The 24,245-nt window shown below is 41.6% G+C and overlaps 1 protein-coding gene across 9 annotated transcripts in view; it reads right to left on the bottom strand.

Annotated features, from left to right (window-relative positions):
• The window catches only part of ITPR1 (inositol 1,4,5-trisphosphate receptor type 1), a 330,788-nt gene that overhangs the window by 305,145 nt on the left and 1,398 nt on the right, over positions 1-24,245 (bottom strand). For 8 of the 9 annotated variants that reach the window (XM_021069280.1, XM_021069282.1, XM_021069278.1 and 5 more), the window contains exon 3: positions 1,205-1,312. In XM_021069280.1, the coding sequence (XP_020924939.1) occupies positions 1,205-1,296 (92 nt within the window). In that variant the 5' untranslated portion in view covers positions 1,297-1,312. Of the gene's footprint in view, positions 1-1,204; positions 1,313-13,348; positions 13,719-24,245 lie in introns of those variants that run through there. The other variant, XM_021069276.1, reaches the window with a different exon arrangement.

Here is a 24,245-nt window from a genome sequence, read left to right as displayed (position 1 = left end):
GACTATTCTGGAATTAACCATTTTCACTCTCCATTCTGATCGGGTCTGTCTTTGGAGCTAATTCACTTCTCATTTCCTCTTCTAGACAGTTTGAGGAGGAGGAGAAGGAAGAAGATAAGCAAATCAGTATTATTTGTATTTATTTTTTATATTTATTTTATATATCCCAATCCTTAAGAGTTGGGAAAAAATTTCAGAAAGCACAGAAAACACCAAACATCTGATTTAAAGAACTTTGTGCAACTTGTAACTTTCAGATACATACAGCAGTTTCAAGTGGGAAAAGTTCTGCTTCAGAGGAGAGATAACAGCAAAAAAAATAAAAAATAAAAAAAAAAAATGCTATTTGCAGCAACATGGATGGACCTAGAAATGATCATACTTAGTAAGTCAGACAAAGACAAACATGAGATCACTAATACATAGAATCGAGTAAAAATGACAAAAGATTTCAAAATCAAACTTACAGTTACCAAAGGGGGAACATGGAGCGATGAGGAATAAATTAGGGGGTTGGGATTGGGAACATATACACACTACTATATATAAAATAGATGGGCAACAAGAATCTACTGTATAGCAAAGGGAAACTTACTCAATACTATGCAATAACCTATCTGAGAAAAGAGTCAGAAAAGGAATGGGTATGTGTGTGTATATAACTCAGACTTTGTAAACGCCTGAAATTAACACAACTTTGCAAGTCAATTACTCTCCAATAAAATTTTTTTAACTATATGAGAAATTTTCAATGCCCAATAAATGTACAGACACATTAAAAGTTTTTTTAAAAAACAGATAAGCATCTGAGAAGTTTGGTCTTTGTTTTTATGGCAAACAAGTCACCATTAGAAAATAAGCTTTTACAAAGCTAAAGAACTCCCTTGGAGGTCTGTAAAAATTAATCCTAAAATTCATCCCATATACTTAGCACTGTGCCCCTTATTTATGAAAGAGAAGGAACTATAATAAATTCTGAATTAACATAGTCCTAACTAATGAGATTTCCAGAACTGACAGGAAAATAGTATTTTTGTGTAAGAGGTTCAACTTGGCTAACATGAGACTTGATATCATGATTCCAACCACCCCTGGAAAAACTAATTAAAATGGGAACATTCTTGTCCTAGGAAATCACAGTTTTTAACATGATGTTACAATGTCTTAAACAAATCCTGTCACACAAGAAATAGGTTGCTCTTACCCCAAGGTGCTAATAAATCCATTTGTCGATCCCTCGGCGTACAGAGAACAAATGTCTCCGATATGGAGGAAACTAGACATCTTGTCAGACATGTCTTTCCTGAGAATCCTAGACAAAGTAAAATATGCAACAGTATTAGAAGGAAAGAAATGTTCAGAGGGAAAGAAAAAAAGTCACTGAGAATTGGCTTAGCTCAATTTTTCAAAGCATCCTACTTAAAAGTCAAATTTAAATCAGAGTTATGACAGACAGGAGATTCACTGAGCCAAGCAGGACATATGCAACAACATTTTTTTTCCATATATCCTTTAATTTCAGGATGTTCCAACCACAGTAATGCATGTTTCTAACAAAACCACGCTTAAATGCAATTCTCCAAGTTGAGGACCTTCGATAATAAACAGTGGCTATAAAGACAGCAGGGAAGTTGGCCAAGAACTTTGCAGTGATTAGGAGCTGGAAAGTCTGACTTATGAAACATTAACATATTCAATCTGCCTCAGGGAATGTTCAGTCAGAAGGAAACACCTGGTATAAAACTTGAGTCTGGTAGTGCCTGGCCTGAGGTGCCAAAGCAACAAAATGAAATTAATAAGAGGAAACCTAGTAATAAATACCACAAAGTTCAAGCAGTCTTTTAAGAATTCAACAGCTCTCCACACTTCCCCCAAATGTTATTTCAGTGTCTTTCCTCCTCATCCTTAACCAAAAAATACTTGCAGAGGAAGAATCTTAGCACCTGATCCAATCCCTTCCCAATGCAGGTAAGAATAATATGGCTGAGGTTGTTTATGAACCTTGGTCAGGAACACACACAGGTAGTTAGGGGCAGGCCCAGAAAACACTCTTAAATTCAGGAAATCTCTACACAGCTCAGTAATCATTACACACACACACAAATATCAACAAAAATATTGTCATGACTCATAGAAACAGCTTTCATCGGGGCCATAAATATTGAGGAGTGGGAGCCAATTGTAAAAAACAAAACTGACATTTAAAAAACAAGCTCAGTTGTGTGGGAAGAGTGTGTGCTCGTGTGGATGCAGAAACTCCCCATTGTATCCTCAGGCACCTAGTAATAGACATTCAGGGTCACCTGGGTCTTCCCAAGACCTGTCCTCCAAACCCAGATCCTCCAGTTGCCCATCTCTTCACTCAAGTTCCCCTGCCAGGACGTATTTACCCCGCAAAGACACAAGAGTTGGAATGGCATAGGAAAGTATTATCTCCTGAAATTGCTTTCTGGGTGCCAAGTTTTCTTTGCAGAAGAATTATGCCACAGGGATCAGCAGGAAGCCTCAGGAAGCATTTCTCCCACCTTAGCAGGAGTGCCAGGTGCTGAACACAGACCATTAAAGAACCTCAGTTCACTGCTCATGAGAAACAGCAAGGAAAAACTAATTTAGCCCTCCAACAACCAAGATGTTGCAAGAGAGATAAAAAGCATTCCATTGAACATGAACTTTCAGAGAGACAGAACACAAACTCTCAAAAGAGAAGAGCTGCCACCTCTAGCCCTTGGGGAAAGAAATGCAAATACCATGCACAAATAATAAGTAACAGTTTGTCAAGTTCCCTCTCCAGAATCCAGCCTATCATCCTGTCATTTCTTCCTAACTGGATATTTTATATGCAAAGGCAAACCAATTTTTTCAGCAACATCCCAAAAAGCTGCACAAATGAAAACCACTATGGGCATTAATATTTCCCTTATGTGCTTATATTTAAAAGCCTTATCTAAAAGGGTCAGGAAGTCAGTGTACTTCTGGGACTGATTACTGGAAAACAAGTGCTGTTTGAATGGAGTCTGACCAAATTTGTAACTGTACACTTTGACCTCCCAGGAAGACACAGGGAGCTGCTGAATGCAGGAGAGCAGGGACGTGCTCAGGCAAGAGGGCAAGAGGCCTTATCTACTGTGACTGGCTCTCTCCTTTTGGGTGGCCCTTCGAATGTGTGTTTGTCCCCACTGGGGACCAGGCCAGGAAACAGCAGCATGACCAATATTCTCTGATCTTTCATCACCACCCAGTTACCTTACTAAAAGTTTTCAGGCCCTTAATGGGAAGAAGTGGACACAATTTAGTGTTTCCGAATGACAAAGCATGACATACTCAACACTGCCTACAGCTGATAATTGCAATAGATGCCTGGACGCCATGCCCATGAAGCAAGGTTGTGCACTGTGACCATTCTAATAATAATAGCTAAACTTTGGCAAGCATTACCATGCCTACCATTGTAGGCATTTGTTCTCTTCCTAAATCCTCAGGACCACAGCATGAGGCAGACACCACCGTTTTTCCCATTCTATTGGGAAACTGAGTGACAAAGAGGTTGACATGCCCAAATCATGCATAACTAGTAAAGTTATAACCCTGGGCCAGGATTATAACCCTGGTCTACATGACTGGTAAACAGAGCTGCTCATCAATGGTGATCCCTGGGAGGTGGATTAAAATGTTCTCCATTCTTATTCTCTAAGTGACAAGATTATGGAGAACTGTTTTTCTTTTTTATGCAGAATTCAATTGGCTAATTTTTCTACTTCACTATTTCCTCATTTTTCTACTGTGGCCACATAACATTTTTGTAAGTTAGGGCAAAAGAAAAAATGCTTAACCAACATGCTTAGTAAGCAGAACGTTGAACAAATAAACTCTAGGCATATTTTACATTTCCCCCTGAAAACAGAGACCAACACATCAACCACAGTTAATGATCTTCCACTGAGCAATCTGCTAGGGGTCCTAATTTTTAAAAGGGCAGAAACAGGGACAGATTCTTCCCTAGCATCTCAAAAAATAATCATCCTCACAAAGGACGAGGCAGAAACCTTCCTGGTCTGGCTGGAAACATTTTGAGGCTTCTCTTCATCTACACTTAGTCAAGTGGAGGACAAGGGAAGGAGGACTGGGGGGGGGGGGGGTTCGGGTATAATCATCAGTGATGCCCTGGAAGTAAAAGGTCAACAGCAGAGGCCTTTGGGGCCTAGAGGGGAGGAGGTGGAAAGTCAGCCTGTGAGCCTTCTTCTGGAAGACTTCCTGTTGTCCAGAAGCAGGGTGGGAGAGCCTGCTTCTTCATCTGATCCTGGACCATTTGTGCCTGAGAACCTCTTGCAGCTGTATCCAGGGCTCCGGTGTCACTCACAGTGACTAGGGAATCACCGAAGGGAAAAAGAGAGCTGGCGCCAAAATGCTGCTGAACTGCATGACCTTGGTATTTCAAACACTATGCGGACACCTAGGACTCTTAGCTAACAAACTCGGAGAGGGTCACCAGACGTCTAAGAACAAGCCCAGGTGGTCAGCTCCAGAGTTCCGACCACCTCTCTGATAACTAGCTATTACTTCTGGATGATTCTAGGGCTTCAAAGTTCTTTAAAAATTGTGAATTACTATGCTGTACAACTGAAACTTAAATTATAAATCAAGCGTACCTCAATTTTTTAAAAAATCAAAAAATTATTTATATTAAACCTTTCTTATTCATTATAAGTAAGTTCTGGGGATATAATATACAACATGACAATTAGAGTTAACAATACCATATTGTATATTTGAAAGTTGCTAAGAGAGTAGATTTTACAAGTTCTCATCACAAGGAAAAAATTTTCTAACTCTGTGTGGTGATAGATGTTAACTAAACTTACAGTGACAATCATTTTGCAATATATCAAATGATGTTGTATTGTAAACTTATACAATATTACATCTGAAGTATCTCAGTAAAACTGGAGAAATTAATAATTTTTTTAAAAATGCAAACTCAGTAAAGGGAAGGATCCTCTGCCTAAAATGTCAGCTGGGTATCATAACAAATAAACCCACTATGACGATATATTTTACTTTAGGGAAGATAATTATCCTCCCTAATTCACCCTTTGAGAAAAAGCTGAACAATGCGGAATTATACTCAACTCCCAACCACAGAGCATTCTGGCCTTTCCAATACACAGGATCACAGAATAAAGTTTGGCGGCAACCTCATAAAACATATCATTGCAGGTCTTGCCCAATAAGAGAATTCCCTTCCCCTTTTCCCCACCATGTCGCCTATGAATGGTTTCCACTTCTGCTTGAATACCTGGCAATGGGGCCTGTTCTTGGTTCAAAGAACCTGCTCAGGAAACACTCTGCCCTTGCCCCCCGCCACACACAAGGACAATTACCTCTGAGAACTTCTGCTACTGATCTGTCCTCCAATGCTCAAGAAATTCTTTATATGTGAATGCCTTAAGACTCAGCTTCCCTTTGCAAGGCATCACCATCCTCCCCTGTTCCTGATAGTGGCTGGCCTCAGGCAGCAGGGTTCTAATCCCAGCTCTGCCACCCTATTACTGCAGGACTTCAGGCAAGATCCCAAAGTCTCACTTTTCCCCTCCATGAAAGGGGGAGAATAAGAGCACCTCCCTCAACAGGTGGTCAGGAGGCTTAATAAGATGGTGTTTATAAAGCACTGGGCAAAGGACCCAGCAGGAAGTAAGTGTGCAATCTACGAAAGCTATTTCTAGGCCACCTCCATCTTCTGCCACTGTTCTAACCAGGTGATACAACTTCTAAAATAGGATTCTCCCAGGGTGGCTCCACAAGGGTGGGGAAGGTGGATTAGCTTTGCTGAGCCTTACACCACAGGTTTGTGGTCGCCTCAAACGGCTTCCAGAGCAAAGTACAAAGAAAAGTGCTAGATTCCATTTGTAAGAAAGATGAGAATAAAAACACACAAACTTAGAGATCTCCATGGAGAAAAGAAACTGGACACAGTGGTCCTCTGAATCTGTTGTCCCAGAATCTGTTGCTCTTTGCCTTTTCTACATGTCCCTGGCTGTCTTGTCCGCCCTGCCGGCTCCAGTGGCTTCTATAGAAGAGGACTCACCAATCTGTAATCCCAGGGCCAACGGCTACTGGGATCATCTCCTGGATGCCCACAGCATCTAAAGGTATTAAAAAGAACTCCTCTGTCTGCCCAGTCTGCTTCTCCTCCACACCTGCTTCATCCACCACCACTGAGGCTGGTGGCACCTCTAGTCTTTCTTCTCTCCTTATCCCTGCCACAGGGCCTTTGCCCATGCTATTCCCTCAAGCCTACAATACTCTCCTCCCTACTCCATCCCTTGCCCTAGTTAAACCCCAGGCCTGCTTTGTGGTCTGCTTTACATACTATTATATTCCCATCACCAATGCTGACCACATGGTAGGTGCTTAGCAACTATTTGTCAAATACATGAATAAAGAAGTGTAACTGAGCATCAAGTCATACTGATCTTGAGCTTTAGTATCTTTCTTAAATCCTCCAATTCTTTTAAACTCCTCTGCCCTGACCCAAACCCCAACCAAAACCCTTTCTTAACTGGGCTCCATAAAGCCTTCCTATTCCTCTCTCTGAATCTTTCTCCCTCAATCTGTTCTACACACACAGCCAGTATGATCTTTGAGAAGCGTACACCAGACCATGTCATTCCTCTGCTTGAATCCATCCTCCAGCCCCTGTCTGCCTCCCCTTCCTCATCTCTCTGTACTTCACCCACTGCTTTTACAATTTACTTACAGTAAACTTTTCCAGATGCCCCAACAAGCCGTTTGCCTCTCTGTTCCCCAGGCCTTGGCACATGTTATCTCGGTGACCTGACATTCCTTCCCTCCCTCACCCCCACTTGTAGCTCACTCCCACTCACCTTTACAGTTCCAGTTTGATATCACTGGCCCTGGGAAGCCCTAAATCTGGGTTCTATGTTGGCAACATACTTCTCTATATATCACCCCAATTAATTACCCTATGTGGGCCTACTGCCAGTGTCCTAAAATCACTTGTGTGCTTATGTACCTGTTTTCACTGTTACACTATGAGTCCATGAGGGCAAGGAAGACAGAATTATCCTTCCCTATTGTCTCCCAGTCCCTAGTACAGTGCCTGGGATACGGCAGGCAGTCCAATTTGGGTTCAAGGTACTATAATGTCAATTTATCTGCTGCCTAAAAGAAGTTACACTGTTTAGGAAGTTCCCGTGTGGTGCAGTGGGTTAAGAATTTGACAGGTTCGATCCCTGGCCTGGGAACTTCCACCTGCTACAGTTACAGCCAGAAAAAAAGAAAAAAAAAAAAAGAAAGAAATTACACTGTTGGTTTGGGAGTTTTGTTTTTGTCTTTTTAGGGCCATAGCTGCAGTATATGGAAGTTCTCAGGCTAGGGGTCAAATCAGAGCTATAGCTGCTGGCCTATACCACAGTCACAGCAATGCAGGATTCGAGCCACGTCTATGACCCAAACCACAGCAGCTCACATGGCAACACCAGATCCCCAACCTACTAAGTGAGGCCAGGGATCGAACCCTTGTCCTCATGGATACTAGTCAGGTTCATTACCACTAAACCACAACAGGAACTCCCAATTTACACTGTTGCTGGATCAAAAATAGTGAATAGATGCCTGTTGGCCACTTTCAACCGATTTCTGAGAAATTTGGGAGCCAGAAAGAAATGTCTAACTTCTATCCCTGGAAAGAAGACCCCCTTCCCCTGCCCAGCCCTCAGTATGTCCAAAAAGGCTAGAAACAAGACTCAAAACACTTGGGTTCAAATTCCAGCCTCATCAACTACCTACCATGTTCTCTTAAGCAACTTATATAACTTTTTTTAAATTTACCTTTTTTATTAAAGTGTAGTTGATTTACAATGTTTCTTCAAGTTCTGTTGTACAGCAAAGTGACCCAATCACACACATTCCCCTGTGCTGTACAGTAGGGCCCCACTGCCCATCCATTCCAAATATAAGTTTGCGTCCAAAAAAACCTCCAAAATGTCCATCCATCCCATTCTGTCCCCCTTCCCCAGAACTTTAACTCCTCCCTCATCTATGTAAAAAGAGGAGAGTGGGGGGCCCTGGTTCCTGTCTCTTAGGATCATCATGAGAGGCAAAACATACAATCCATACTAAGTACTCGGCCCAATCCCTGGCCCTAAGGGCTCACCTTTTTTATTTTCAAGTGAGACTGAAATGAAAACGTTCACTTTTCTTCCTTCAAAGTGTTCACTCACTTCTGGCCATAGCTCAAGATTCCACTACTTGAAAGACCCTTCTTACTTTGCCAGCACTGCTGGAAACACCCAAATAAACAAAGGTCTCAGAAAAGTTAAATCCTCTGAAGGCCTATAAGGGGCTGACATTCACACAGGTCATCCAAGGTACTGCTTTTCAGCCCCTAGATTCCAAAGACCCAAGACAGCCAGACCTCAACTACACTCCCCCCTCTTCAAACATCAAACCAGTCCCCTGCTGGAAGGCGGGCTCTGGGGGTGGAAAGTTCTTCAAAGGAATGATAATTCAATATTTAGAACCTCTTCCACTCTGGTGTTAAGACAGGCTAAACCACAGCCTCATCGAAAAAAAAGTATATTCGTTTCATTTTAAGAACCTTAAGATAGGTTTGAATTTCTTTTTTTCCTAAAAGCTTTGTGGCAGAATGAATTTATTGTAATTTTTCCCATCTATTTCTCCTGCACACACTTAACTAATTGCATTATATTCATTTTTCTGGAAAAAAAAAAACTCAACTTTCGCCTACACACAATTCAGAATTTAAAAGTTAGCAACTCCTGAAATGGGACTAAATTTGAACACTTTGATTAACCAAGAAGTTAACTAAGGTATCACTTAATCCTCAGGGATGGATGGACAAGGGAGGAAATGAGAATCATTACTGTTCGGCAGTTGACAGAGCCCAAAACCACAGACTCGCACCTTTTTTTGACATGTAGAAGCAAGCCTCCCATATTTAAAATGAAGCCACCTGGTCCTTGAGACTGACTAGTCTGACTTTCAGGAATCAGAAGAAAAAGAAACCCACTGACACTGCCCTTAAATTAGGCTCTTCCAAACCCTGGTGTGTCAGGCACTGAAGACCCCAATCACACCTGCCCCAGCTGTACCACCCACTTCCTAATGACCAAGTTCCCCATGTGTTTTACCATCTGATTACCTTAATTTTGACAACCTTACATATATCATGCAAGACACATGCAAAATACTCCCCAGAGGACTGGATTTTAATCATTTACCCCACCACCAACTTTTTTTTTGGCTAGTGTGGAATACGTCATCTATTTTTAACAGCTTCCCTTTTGATGCTTTTAATCCAAGGTGACAGAACCCAAGGGCAATAAGGCTTCAAGACAATTTAATTTCTATCATAGAAGGCAACTTCACCTGAGACCAAAAGCTGCAAGAACTACCAAGTGTTGTAGATTAACAGCCATTAAGGAAGTTGCATAGGAAGCTCCTGCTTTCAGACCTGAAGAGGAACCTATGCTTTATCATTTTTAAAGACCCCTCCCACTGCAGAACTTCTGAACTGCTTGGTGTAATCTTGCTCATCTGAAAAAGATGAAGACAATGCAAGTATCACTGGCTTCCAAGTTCTCAGTGTTCCTTTGCAGTGCAGGAGGAGCTTCAGCTGGGAAGCAATTCTGTTTTGCAAAAACGGATTAAATGCATTGCCATGCATATATTTCTGAACAGAAAGCTCTGACACAATATCCAGACATTCAACAGCATCCTGCCACTTAAGCCTTCAGCTTCTTCTTCCCTCAAATGTTCCATGCCACCACCCAAGCTTTCAAATTACCTCTCTATCCTATAAGCCAGTGGCCCTTAACGGTGCTCTGGGGACCCTCGGGACCTCCCAAGAGTTTTTCAGAGGATCTTCAAAGTCAAAACCACTTTCATAAGAACATCAAGGAAGCATATATATAAGAACAGTTACCTTCTATTAAGTCAGATCTAAAGCAATATACAAAAACATACAACAATGCCATACTTCTTTTGTTTTGGAAAATATAGTTATTATCTATTAAGAAAAATGCTACTGACATGGAAACAACCTAAATGTGAATGTCCATTGACAGATGAACAGAATAAGAAGATGTAGTACATATACACAATGGAATACTACTCAGCCAAAAAAAATAATAATAATGCCCTTTAATTTCCCAACACTTTCTGAGTATTTCAGGCTATACAAGGTTCTTCTTTGTTCTTCTTGAAAACAAACAAAAAAATAGAAAGATAACAGGATTCAGCCATGAAAAAGAATAAGCAATGCCATTTGCAGCAACCTGGATGGAACTAGAGACTCTCATACTAAGTGAAGTCAATCAGAAAGAGAAAGACAAATACCATATCACTTATATCTGGAATCTAATATATGGCACAAATGAACCTTTCCACAGAAAAGAAACTCATGGACTTGGAGAACAGACCTGTGGTTGCCAAGGGGAGGGGCAGGGAGTGGGATGGACTGGAAATCTGGGGTTAACAGATGCAAATTATTGCCTCTGGAATGGATAAGCAATGAGATCCTGCTATATAGCACAGGGAACTATAGCTAGTCATGTATGATGGAGAATAATGTGAGAAAAATATATATATATATATGTATGACTGGGTCACTTTGCTATACAGTAGAAATTGACAGAACACTGTAAATCAACTATAATGGAAAAAATAAAAATCATTTCAAAACAAATGCTACTGGAGTTCCCAGCGTGGCACAGAGGTAACGAACCTGACTAGTATCCATGAGGACATGGGTTCAATCCCTGGCCTCCTTCAGTGGGTTAAGGATCCAGCATTGCTGTGACTGTGGTGTAGGCCGGCAGCTGCAACTCTGATTCAACCCCTAGCCTGGGAACATCCATATGCCTAGCCTGCTTCCCTAAAATAACAAAAGAAAACAAAACAAAAATGCTACTATGTTGATCTGCAATAGGTTTATTTTTTAAATTTTCTGTGTTAATTTTCTCAGTGTTCATTTTGAATGAGATAAATACTGTCTGGTATTAACTCATTTGGGGCCTCGAATTTTAAGCATGTAAAGAGCTCTTGAGACCCAAAAGTTTGAAAAAAAAAAATGCTGCTACAAAATTTTGTTAAGACTTGCTCTGACATTGGCAGGCTGTGCCTTAGGACTCATACCAATAAATATGAAAACTCACCTAGAAGAGGATTAAAATGCAAAACATACAACTTAGCCAGGGTTTCAGAGAGGACCTCTTGATTTGAAATCTAAATCCCCTTTATTCAACACAATGAACACCTACTAAATATATATATATATATATATATATATATATATACACACACACACACACACATACATACACACACACACACACACATATATATATAATGTTCCATCCTTACTCCAGACACTGAGGATGTAAGTGAAATAAGGCAGTCAAGGTCCTTGCTTTCATGATACACATATTTTAGGGAAGGCAGGCAGACAGACAGTAAACAAACAAAATGATAAAATAATCAAGAGAAGTAAGCTCAGAGTTCCTGTCGTGGCTCAGTGGAAATTAATCTGACCAGCATCCACGAGGACACAGGTTCGATCCCTGCCCTTGCTCAGTGGGTTAAGGATCCGACATTGCCATGAGCTGTAGTGTAGGTCACAGACATGGCTCGGATCCCATGCTGCTGTGGCTGTGGTGTAGGCCAGCAGCTACAGCTCTGATTCACCCTCTAGCCTGGGAACCTCCACGTGCCATGGCTATGGCTCTAAAAAAAGACAAGTCAGCTAGTGATAAGTACTATGCAGAAAATTAAAACAGACACCCAATTGTATCAGTTACAGCTGGTCAGAGAGAACAAGCTGAGACATGTAAGACCTGAAAGTCAAGGCAGAGACAGTCATGCAAAAAAAAAATCAGGCAGAAGAGCAGAGCCAACAGCTAGTACAAAGGCCCTACAGCAGAAAAGAGCTTGGCAAGTTCAAGAGACAGAAAACCAGCCACAAAGTCAGGAGCGTTAAGGGGAAAGGAGCAAAGTACTGGGTAAGGCCAGAGAAGCCAGTACCAGTGGGTAAAATGTGTGGCTTTCATTATAACTGTGATGGGAAGTCCATAATCTTGACCAAGTCACTTAATTTTTTCTGGCCCTCGATTTTCTTATCTGCAGAATGGGGATCAGGAAGGCTTTACTTCATAAAGGTGTGTTGAGGATTAAAGGAAAAAAAGGAAATAGGAGATTTAGCATACAGGAGGTAAAGCAGAGGAAACGTTCCTGTTGGATGTGATTCTACCTTCTGATCTGCTCTACTTTCTACTCTCATAAACTACTCATATTCAGCTTTTTAGTTGAAGATTAGCCTATCAAGCAGCAAGTCCAAATGAATGTAGACAAGGGACACACTGTGACATGTGCTGATCTGAACATGCCAGCACCAACTCCGACAGAACCTTCTTCCCTCAATTCCAAGTAAGATCCAAAGCACCACCAGGGAAAAAAATGGGTGACTGCATCCCCTCTGAGTCTACCCTTTCTTCACCAAGTTTGGCCACTCGGCACCAGGGCACCATGCACTTGGAAAGTCACCCTTCTGCTGAAAAAAATTCCCAATGAAAATCCATCAGCCTTTCCTGTTCTTTTTGGCATATCCACATCACCTCTACCCCCTAAAAAACAAAGGGTCTTTGTCAAAGTCTTTCAGGCTGCTCACTTTAAAAATTATTGTCTAAAAAAGGATGAAATCATAAAGCTTCCTTTAAAGTCAAGCTGCAGAAAGGAAGGCTAATGCCCAGAGACTTAAAAGTGCCTGGAGACGCAGGAGGCCAGAAGCAGCTGGCCCCCCAGAAATGTGGGGAAGGCCTGGGGGATGCGGCCACTGCCAACACAAAAGGGCACCACTTCACTTTTAGGTTAAGCAGCCCCCAGTGGTGCAAGGCCAGGCAACCCACAGGCCCCTGGGAGGTTAAACAGGAGTAGGCCCAGAAAAAGGAAGACTTGCCAGCATTTGATCAATCTCCTGGCAGGAGGCCAAGGACACTCCCTCCAAAGAAGCACAAGCCTCGAAGATGCCCTGGCCCAGGCACATATATGGTAACATGGCTGTAAATATGGGGGAGAGAAAACCCATCACATTCACCGCTACCCTCCCAAGAAGAGGACAGTTCCCTTTACAACCGCCTCTGCTGCTGTTACTGCGGACTCTCACAGTTAATTCTGGAACTTCCTTTGAGTGAAGAGTTTTGGCGATACCATCTTTATTGTGAAACGAGGATGAGCAGCACATTCTAGGGTTGGACGCCCAGCAGGACTCGCCCCCTCCCCCACCACCCACATTCACAGGCAGCCCCCTCCTTGCCTGTGTGTCCCGTTTAGTGGCTAATCAGATTGTCCTCAGAAATGCAGCGTGTCCCCATCAAGAGATAATGTATTCTACTGCACAGGGCACTTCTCTCTGGAGCACAGAAAATCGTACTCTGCTTTCATTTTCAGCCAGTCCCAAAGGAAGTCACCAACTCAGAAGTTTCAACTTTAAGCACAGCCCTCTATGACAATCTCAGAAATAACAGTCATAAATCTGAAGTTCAGAGCGATTCTCTAATTGAAATGCTGTTCATTGAGACATCTCTCTCTCTCTCACCCTCTCTCTCTCACACACACAGATAAACTTACTTGCCCTTTCACAGACACATCCACTAAAGATGCTGAGTTTTTTGGTTTGGGGGTTTTGGGGGCTTTTTTGTCTTTTTAGGGCCGCAACCACAGCATATGGAGGTTCCAGGGCTGCGGGTCAAATCAGAGCTGCAGCTGCCAGCCTAAATCCACAGCCCCAGTAATACCAGATCCAAGCTGCATCTGTGACCTTCACCACAGCTCAGGGCAACACCAGATCTTTAACCCACTGAGCCGGGCCAGGGATTGAAACAGAGTCCTCATGGATATTAGTCACATTCATTACCACTGAGCCAGGATGGGAACTCCAAAATAAGCTTTTCTTGAAACAGGCATATTAGCTACATAGTTACTTCCCAGAAAAGATGTCAATGCTGACACGTGCTCCCATGTCCCCTCTTCTTAAAGGCCAACATGAGAGAAGTCAAATCCAAAGCTCCATACTGGCAGTCAGAACACATCACATTTGGTGGGGAGAGATCATTTAGCCAAAATTCCTCATTTTATAGGTGGAAACAAACACCCTCTTAGTGATTTCTTGGAGGTCTTTTGGCCAATTAGTGGCCAAAGCCTGCAGACCACAGGGCTCCAGAAACCAAGGCCAGTGCTTGGGCAGGAGGGGGGGGAGGATGGAAAGGATGTTTATCTTTTTAAAAAATTAAAGTAAGCCCAAGTCTGAGAAGACTCCTCTCAGCCCACTGCCTGAACCACAAAAAAAAAAAAAAAAAAAAAAAAAAAAAAGGCAGGCAAGTTAGATTAGGTTACTATCCTCAGAAAGAAATAAAAGTCTCACTGGAAAAACACTCTAGACAGGGTTTCTCAGCCTCAGGATTATTGTCATTTGGGGGCAGAAAATTCTTTGTTATGGGGGACCTGTCCTGTAGCATGTTTTTCAGTGTCCCTGACCTCTACTCACTAGATGCCATTAGCACCCTCTCCCCCTCAACTGTAACAACAACAAAAAAAGTCTCTAGACATTGCCTAACATCCCCAGGGGAGGTGGTGCAAAACCACCCTGCTGGTTGAGAACCCCTGTTCTAGGACAAAGGTTTGGTTTTGTTTCGATCTCTTAAGAGATTTTGCAAGCATCTATTATCATCTAGCAGTGCCCCCAAAGCAGGTATTTTTATACCTATTCTACAGAAGAGGAAACAGATGCACAGATGTTATATGTTTTGAGTGCACTGAAGAGGCAGGCAACACCCAGTGCTCAGGACTCCCCATCCTGCAGGTCAGCCAGGCAGCACCATTTCAGCCCAAGAGCAACTCTTTTCTTTACCTGATTCCTACCTCCACTCCCTTTCTTTCTTTCTTTTTTGCAGGGGAGGCGGGGGATGCAGGTGCAGGTTCAGAATATGGAAGTTCCCAGGCTAGGGGTAAAATTGGAGCTGCAGCTGCCAGCCTACCCCACAGCCACCGCAACTCGGGATCAGAGCCTCATCTTCGACCTACACCACAGCTCCTGGCAATGCTGGATCCTTAACCCAGTGAGTGAGGCCAGGGGTCAAACAAGCATCCTCATGAATACTAGTCAGGTTCGTTTTCTGGTGAGCCACAGTGGGAACTTCTCCACTCCCTTTCAGTAACAATCACCAACTTCAAAAGCCTAATGCCCGGCAGAGAGCTGTGCTGAGCAACAGCTCAGAAGCAACCAGGAGCAACTGCTTAAGACATTTCTACCTAGACCTCACTTCACTCTCCACAGCAAAAGGGACTTTTCAAAGCAAGAAGCCAAAGTGGAAAATATTTAATCAGAAGACAGTTTCAAAAAATTAGATTAAGAAGCAGCCTACAACCTTTGAAGGGAGATAAAACAATAGATAACTTCATTCACAAGTATCGATGAAAAGTTACTATGTGTCAGGCACTCCTTTTGGGAGAAAAGCCAAAAAGGCCCACAAGATATAAAATGCCATGGCATTTCAAACAACAAAGATTTTCAGGGAGTTCCCTGGTGGCTCGGCAGGTTAAAGATCCAGCATTGCCACTACAGCGGCTCAGGTCACTGCTATGGCATGGATTCAATCCCTGGCCTGGGAACTTCCACATACCACCAAAAAAAAGATTTTCAAGTTTCAGGAAAGGTTTCCCAGAAGAAGACGACGTGCTAGGAATACAAGCATTTGGCAAGGTAGACACAGAGGGGATGGGCATGGCAGGGTTGGCAGGTTCTCTACGACAGAACATCATCACACACACAGCAGGTGAATAAATGAACGTCCCCAGGTCTGGGTGTTGTATCAGCCTTTTCTGTTCAGAAATATGTGCATGTGGGTGAGGGAGTGAGGAACTTTTTAAGCTGTTTTTGCAAAACAAAATCACTTCCCAGATAAATCTGCTCCTGCGATGCAAATCAACACCGAGGAATTTGAAGGCTTGTGATTATTTTTTTTCCTATGTTCATCTTTCTCTGATGAGCAACATTATACCAAAGCTGTCCAGAAGTTCTGCTGATTGGAAAGGTCATAAAACATTTTAAAACATAGGTTTCTCCAAGTGACAACAGGTTAAAATGTAGCTTTCTTTATATTTATGACTTCACAATCCTAAGTAGGTTTTACATGTAGATTTTGGTCTCTTTCTACCTCTATCTGAACAGCCAATTTTAAAAAATGCCCAAATGTAAGCATGAAAGCTCCCATTTTTATCAGAGAGAATCCTGCCAGACTTAACACACTCTCACCTCAGTTGGTGGTTTAGCCTACCTTTCCTCTCAACTGAGCATGAGAAAGCTGCTGGGGGAAGTACAAAGGTCAGTTTCAACAGGTGAGAGCTAGCCATGAAAAACAAAGTAACCATAAAAATAAGTTCTGAAAAAGCACAGGGACACAAACCCTCCAGCACAGATCTTCTCACACTTTCACCTGTGTTAAGAATGCCCTGGGGAGCTTGCTAAAATGCAGTTTCAGATTCAGTGGATCTGGGGCAGGGCCTGAGAGTCTGCATTTCTAACAAGTTCTCAGTTGAAGCCAGCGATGCCAGTCTGATGACCACAAATGGAATAGAAAAGATGCAGAACATTGTTTCTCAGACTCTTGGCTACAATTCACAGTAAGAAATATACTGAACTTAGAACCCAATGTTGTGTGTGTGTGTGAGAAAGAGATGAGAAAATTTGTTGCAACACACACAGCTCTTTGAAGTATCCGTGCAATATACTTTGATGATTTCTATTCTAGTCTACTTTATCAAAAAACCATCTGTCAAGGCCTACTAAACTGATTTCACAACCTCTTAATGGGTTGCCACACAGTTTGAAAACGATAGATGCAGAACAAGAGTAACATTCCTGCTTATCGAGGGAGAACTCCTACATCTTAGCTCCAATACCAGGCTAAAATAGACCAATTTGAAAAGTTAAGATATGTTCAGGATTCTTTTTTCAAAAGCAAGCGTGTGTCAGCTACATTTTTGGAAAAGCTTTCATTAAAAATGTTCAGGTTTTAAGTGTTCTTCACTTTAATTTACTTTCTGATCTGTATGATGAGAATGAGAAGAGTCCCTCTCTGGCCCTGACTGGAGGTCTCCAAGTTCCCACCCAAAAGAACTAGGGCTTCTAGGAGAAAAGACTGATTTCAGGTCTGTGATAAGAAAAACTAAAGATGAACCTGGAACATCTTATCATACAAGCAGCAGGAAATCTAAGACTGTTTGGGTTGTGCTTTGGAAGCAACTTGAGTAGCCTCTCTCTCACTGAGCAGAGACAGACAATTTGAACATCAATAAGGATAATTACACAAAATAAAACAAAGGAAGTATGTTTAAACTCAAGAGTCAGTGACGATACTAAAAAAACCATACCCAGTGGTTTCTCAACAACACTGGCACTGCTTGTGCTTTGGAATGGATAATGCTGTATGATGCACTGACAGCTATTTAACAGCATCCCTGGCCTCTAACCACTGGATAACTCTCCCCCACTGTGACAACCAAAAATGCCCCAGGTATTACCCAATGTCCTCCACTGAGGACCACTGCCATGGATCATGCTAGGGACAGCTCATTATTTCCGAAAATTGCTAAAACACACAGAGAGATTCAAGTACTGATTCTGTCTTTATGTATATTTACGCCCCAGGGAACTAAATACTAAGTGGAGAAATTTCATTTCATAAAATAGTTCACATAATTAATGAAGAAAAAGCGAATTAGGAGTTTTACAAGTCCAACTGAACTAATGGATTGAGGTAAAGAGCACCATCAGCTAATAATCACAAGAAAGTGTATCCAAGCATATCACATGCTCCCCTGAGTGAAACTTAAAACACAGACTAGGGGGGAAAAAAACACCTGACTCTGATCAACCCTCTATATCTATCAAATTATGGTAAATATAGAGGACAGGAGAACACGTTCAGCTACTGTGCACCGAGGCAGTAAGAAAAATCCAAGCTGTAGAAAAATATATCATCCAGTTTCTTTAACCAGCAACCAAAAGATACATGGGATTGGAGTCCCCACTGTGGCACAGTGGATTAAGAATGTGACTGCAGCAGTTCGGGTCCCTGCAGAGGCTCAGCTTCCATCCCCAGTCTGTTGCAGTGGGTTAAAGGATCTGGTGTTGCCATAGCTATGGCATAGATCACATGCCTTGGGTGTGGCCATAGGAAAAAAAATAAATGGGAAAAAGGTTTTGAGGAAATACACAGACTTAAAGACACATTGACGATTTGTAATGTATCGACTTTATATGGTTCCTAATTCAAACTGCATATGTTATCATTATATGTATATGTAAATATTTTTTAAATTTTGTATTAAAGTATAATTGATTTACAGTGTTCCTTCAATTTCTGCTATACAGCAAAGTAACCCAGTCCTACACACACACACACATTCTTCTTTTTCATACTATCTTCCATCATGTTTTAACCCAAGAGACTGGACATAGTTCCCTGTGCTGTACATTAGGACCCCATTGCTTACCCACTCTAAATGTAATAGTTTGCATGTACCAACCCCATTTATTTAAATCAAGGAAGTGAGACCACAGACTCGATTTTAAAAATGTGTTTTTTTTCTTGAGATGGATAATAGTATTGTGATTATGTTTTTTAAAAAAGAATCCCAATACCAGAGATACATATAAAATACATGGAGTTCCCTTTGTGGCTCAGCAGTAACGAACCTGACTACCATCCATGAGGACTTGGGTTTGATCCCTGTGCTCACTCAGTCAGTTAAGGATCTGGTGTTGCCGTGATCTGTGGTGTAGGTCAAAGATGTGGCTTGGATCTTGCATTGCCGTGGCTGTGGTGCAGGCTGGCAGCTGTAGCTCCAATTTGACCCCTAGCCTGGGAACTGCCACATGCTGTACATGCGGCCCCGAAACAAACAGACAAAATACAGATGAATTGGTATGTCTGAGATTTGCTTCAAAGTCATCCAAGAGAGGGGAGAGTGAATGATCATACTGATGAAACAAGATTGGTCATGAATTGACAGTAAAAAGGGGTTCACATTACTAAGATCTCGACTACTACTATTAAATTTCTATAGTAAAGTTTTCCTTCTAAGTGCAAACGAAGAGTGCCTGGCCCCAACCCCTCATGGGATTACATTACTTTGCAGGAAAAAAAAAAAAGATAAATTCTTTATTTAAAGGAATGACACTAGGTTTTACCCCTGTAATAAGATAGCCAATATTTGAAGTGTTTTACCTTTCATGTAGTTTTCTTTAAAAACAGTGCAAACTGAAGAAGAAAACCTAGACTCTGATGGTGATGAAACCAAAATGATACTTTTTTTATTGATACATCTAGCAATTCCATATATGTTATTCAAATGAAATCCCATCAAACGTACACCCACCTTGGGAAAAACGAAGACTCAGATGCATGTCTCTTTATCAACAAGAAAAGATGTTCAAGATATAGAGTGCAAAAGGCAGGGTATCAAACAGGAGGTATGTGTCCTTTTTTATGAAACTTAAATATACACATCATTTTCATATGTCTATACATAGATGGAAAGTCTGAAACCCTAATACTAGATCTGGGTGATTGGGAGTGACAGTTGCTGCTTCCATGTCTTAATGTTTTACAACTGAACAGAGATATCTTAGGGAATAAGTAGTAAAATGGACATTTGTTACAAGTTTGTACACACGGAGGGGTATACTTCAATCATCAGGGAGAATCACTTATAAGGAACTTCATATTCCCCAAGGATGATGCTAGATAGCACAGCATGAATCCTCTTTGTACAATTCCTTAAAAAAAGACTAGATAGACTTCGGGGTGGCCAAAAGGCACAAAAGGTTTGTGTTGAAGATAAACCCCGAGAATATCATCAGGTCTTGGAATTTGTGGTCCAAGCCAACCGTGAGTCCACTTATTTTTATCAAAGATGCCTTTTCTATAAAGTGAATTTATAATTCCAGCTAAATCAGGTGATTAACCAGACAGTCTAGAAATCTGGGTTTTATCCCCCGCCCCCCATCAAGTTCCAGTCTGGTATATGATCTTGCCAGACTCATGAGAGCCTCTTTGGAAAGGACAAAGTGGTTCAGTGATGTTGAGAACCACTGAGAATTGTGTGAGAGTTTAAAAATTCTCAGGGAAACAAATCATTGCCTACCTGCCCAGCGCCGCACTATTGGACCCTGATTCTCTTTCTTACCTCCACACCTAAGCATTCCCCCTCAGCTGGAGCCACCTGGCCTCCTTGCCCTTCCTCTGACACACTCCACCTGCTTCCATCTGAGGGCATTTGCACTTGCTGCTCTGGCCCTTTGGAACATCCTTTCTCCCAAATACTTACATGGCTAACCCCCTGCCTTCCTTCCAATTTCTGCCCAAATGCCACCATATTTAAGAGGCCTTCCTGATTCCCAGTTCCTATCAGAGTATTCTCTTATCCCGTTTACCCTGTTCTGCTGTTGTTGTTCTTTTTTATTGTGGTAAAATATAAAGCATTGGAGTTCCCGTCGTGGCACAGTGGTTAATGAATCCGACTAGGAACCATGAGGTTGCGGGTTCGATCCCTGGCCTTGCTCAGTGGGTTAAGGATCTGGCGTTGCCGTGATCTGTGGTGTAGGCCACAAACATGGCAGGGATTCCACATTGCTGTGGCTGGCATAAGCTGGCGTCTACAGCTCCAATTAGACCCCTAGCCTGGGAACCTCCATATGCCGTGGGAACGGCCCTAGAAAAGGTAAATAAATAAATATAAAGCATAAAATTTACTTAGCCATTTTTAAGAGTATGTTTCAGAGGACATTCCCACTGTTCTTCAAGAATCACCACAATCCATTTCCATAACTTTTTCATCCACAAAATTAACCTCTGCAGCCATTAAACAAACTCCTGTTCCCCAGCAGCTCCATGCAGAACAACCACTATTCTGCCTTCTGTCTCTGCAAACTGATTGCTCTAGGGACCGCTTATAATGGAAGCTTACACTATTTGTTCTTCTGCATCTGGCTTATTTCACATAACAGAACATTTTCAAGATTCATCTATGTTGTTGCATGTATCAGAATTCCATTCCTTGTTAAGGCCACACAATATGCCACTGTATAGATATACCATGCTTTGTTTATCCCTTCATCTGTCAATGGACATTTGAGTTGTTTCCATCTTTTGGCTACTGTGAATAATGCTGCTATGAACATGTGTGTGCAAATATGTTTGAGTCCATGCTTTCCATTCTTTGGGGTGCATACCCAGAAGTGGATTTTCAAGGTCATCTGGTAATTCTACCCTTAATTTTTTTTTGGAGTAATCACCATACCGCCTTCCTAAGCAGCTGCATCATTTTACATTCCCACCAACAGCGCACAAGGGTTCCAAATTCTTCACTTCTTCACCAACTGTTTTCTGTTACCCCTCTGCTTTATTTTCCGCCACAGAATTTACTACATATCATACTATAATACTTGCTTATTATATTGGCTGCCTTCCCCCTAAAAAGGACTTAAGCCTCTTTGGAATAGGACTTTCATTGCTGTAGCCCCAACATCTAGAACACACTCTGGCACAGATCCAGGTACTCAAGAAATTTGCTGAATGAAGTAATAAAATATTTGAACTGCAACAACTTTAACAGGCATTAAAATGTCTTGAATAGATTACACTAAGTGTCTTAAATTAGGTTTAGTTTAGGGAAGAACCTGGACATAGTTCAACAGGAGGAACAAGTTCAATGGGTGATGATTTCAGCTCATCCTCATTAGCAATAACCTCAGAACCACAAACACTAAGACAATTGGTAAGAATCACGAAAAATATGTCATTCATGTCACTGATATCAAGCCTTAATTTCATTTAAAAAGCTAGATAAAAACTTAAAACAGCCTAAGTGAACTAAAAAATAGTATGTACTTCCACTTACTAAAGAGCCTGTGAAAGCAATGTGTTTCATTTTAAAAGATCAAACCAACAGCAAACAAGATGGGGCACTGGCCTTGTGTAGACTCCTTAATTAGATGTATCCAAGGACAGCTTGACTTAAAAAATCTAACTCTCCAGGCCTAATTTTAATTTGGGTTTTTGTTGTTGTTGTTGTTCACATTTAGTGTATGTTGTTTCATTTTGGTTTTTTAAGAGCTGCTTGTAAAGAAATCAGATTTTCCATGAGAGCATTGTGAATGAGCTAAAAAGCCATTTAATTTTTTTGCTGTGGAAGTCAGTTGTATACCATTGTATCAGAAGTTTCTTTCTCTTTCAGACCATAGTCTTCCTCAGCTGAAAATATTTTGAGATAAAAGGCAAAAAAGATCTGCCTTCAGTTTACCTATTTCTTCTCCTCTAAGCAACTATTCCATCTCTCCTTCCTAAAGAAGCAAATTCCCTCCAAAAGGCAAGCAGTTTGCTAAAATGGATAACACCACTGGCAACCCCAAACAACCTCCCTAGGTTGAGGTGAAGGGAAGGCCAGAAGTAATTCACTTAGAGGATGAAGAACTTTCCCTGCCTGATGAGATGGAAATCTTGATAGGATATTCTGTTCCAATTTGAATCATTCAAAAAGCAGATTATATTTTCAACACATACATACATGCGCAACTGAAAGTAAGAAACGAAAAAGAAAATTGGCCACAAAACAAACTGAAGGGTGTATGAAAAGATATTAACATTTCACAGTTTAGATTCACTGCAATTTAAACTTTCAAATTATTCAGATGGAGAAACACCTGATCCATTTAACCTGCTCAGATATCTTGATGTAGATGATCAAGATGGATCTCAGGTATGGGATAAACCTAATGCAGACCTTAGCCATTGTTCCTTGTTGTTTGGCTTGGTTTCTTTTCCTCTCCTCTTGCAGGCTTTCAGCACATAGCATTCCAAAATGAATTCGGTACCACCCCTAAGACCTCCTCAGATAACCACAGTCTTTTTATTCCTACATCTGTGGCTGCATCGTTTTCCTCTTACATCAGGGTAACTTTGCTCAATGGTGGGACACAAGCAAGAGTTATATCATCCACAGCAATAAATTTACCATTTTTCCTGGTTTTTTTTCCTCATTCTCCCCCACCTTAGGTGCACTGGTGGGAAACAGTGGAGTCCCACAGCCTGGTGTTCCCCCTCCTGTGCTGTGTGCTAACTAACAGGCAAGTGTTTTCACTCTCCAAACTTCAGCTTCTTCACCTGGACCTGATTCAACAGGGTTTCTGTGATGTCTGACACGGGACCTGGCTTATAAGTACTTAATTGTATTATTATTATTATTTTTAGCAACCAGTCATAGAAGAGTTAGTGGACCACTTTCCCCGGACTGCAGCTTACTCTGAAGAGGAGAACTAACCCCAAGCCTTGGCCTTATGAGTGCCCACGTAGCCATGCGATTCAGGAGAACTCCAAGAAGGAAGTAGACCTCACACATCCAAATGCTTCCCACTCCACCAGCACTCCTGAGGATCTTATCAACAGGAAACAAAAGCACAGTACTACTATAATGAAGTGTCTGACTTTTCTAATTAGCAAAGCCCAAAGATTGTAGCCCAGGGAACAGCTAAATATTTAGAAGCGATCATGAAGACCCAGTCCCCCAAAGGATCTGTTGATCCTGTTCCTGACCGTTTCAGAAGAAAAAACTTTTGATGCTCAATTCTGCAGCAACGGGGATGTATGTGCACCAGTTAAAATCTCCCTCTATTCAACTGCAGTCTGAACATCTGGGGGAGGAAGGCATAGGAGCTGCTTCTGTTTACAAATAAACAGCTCTCAGCTAATAACCCAGGACAGGCATCTAAACCATAGCGATCCACCAGATTCCTTGACATTCAAGTGGCTTCAAGTCAAGGGCTGGAGGCTACTATCTTATGCTTCAAGAACTTCCCTTTTTAAAGTTCTAATTCTTTCAATTGGCCAGCAACCACTTTCATTTCTTGCAAGCAAACCGACCCTGATTAAACACCCATTCACAGTAAGAAAAAAGAAAGTGACTATTTTTGAAAGAGGCAGGCAGATAATTTTTGCTTACATATCTTGGCAGATGAAATGCACTGCATCCTTCAGAATTTAAATCTTCAGCACACCACCTGGCAAGTTCAGTTCTCAGGTCACCAATGGGCATCCCTTGTACTGCTCCATTTAATGTTGTTGTGAGGGTTTTTCTTCCCTCCTGTCAGAAAC

Source organism: Sus scrofa, chromosome 13, assembly GCF_000003025.6.
Source record: "Sus scrofa isolate TJ Tabasco breed Duroc chromosome 13, Sscrofa11.1, whole genome shotgun sequence".
NCBI classification, from domain to species: Eukaryota; Metazoa; Chordata; class Mammalia; order Artiodactyla; family Suidae; genus Sus; species Sus scrofa.
Note: the sequence above shows the minus strand (reverse complement) of the source record. Positions and strands in the feature narration are given on the sequence as shown.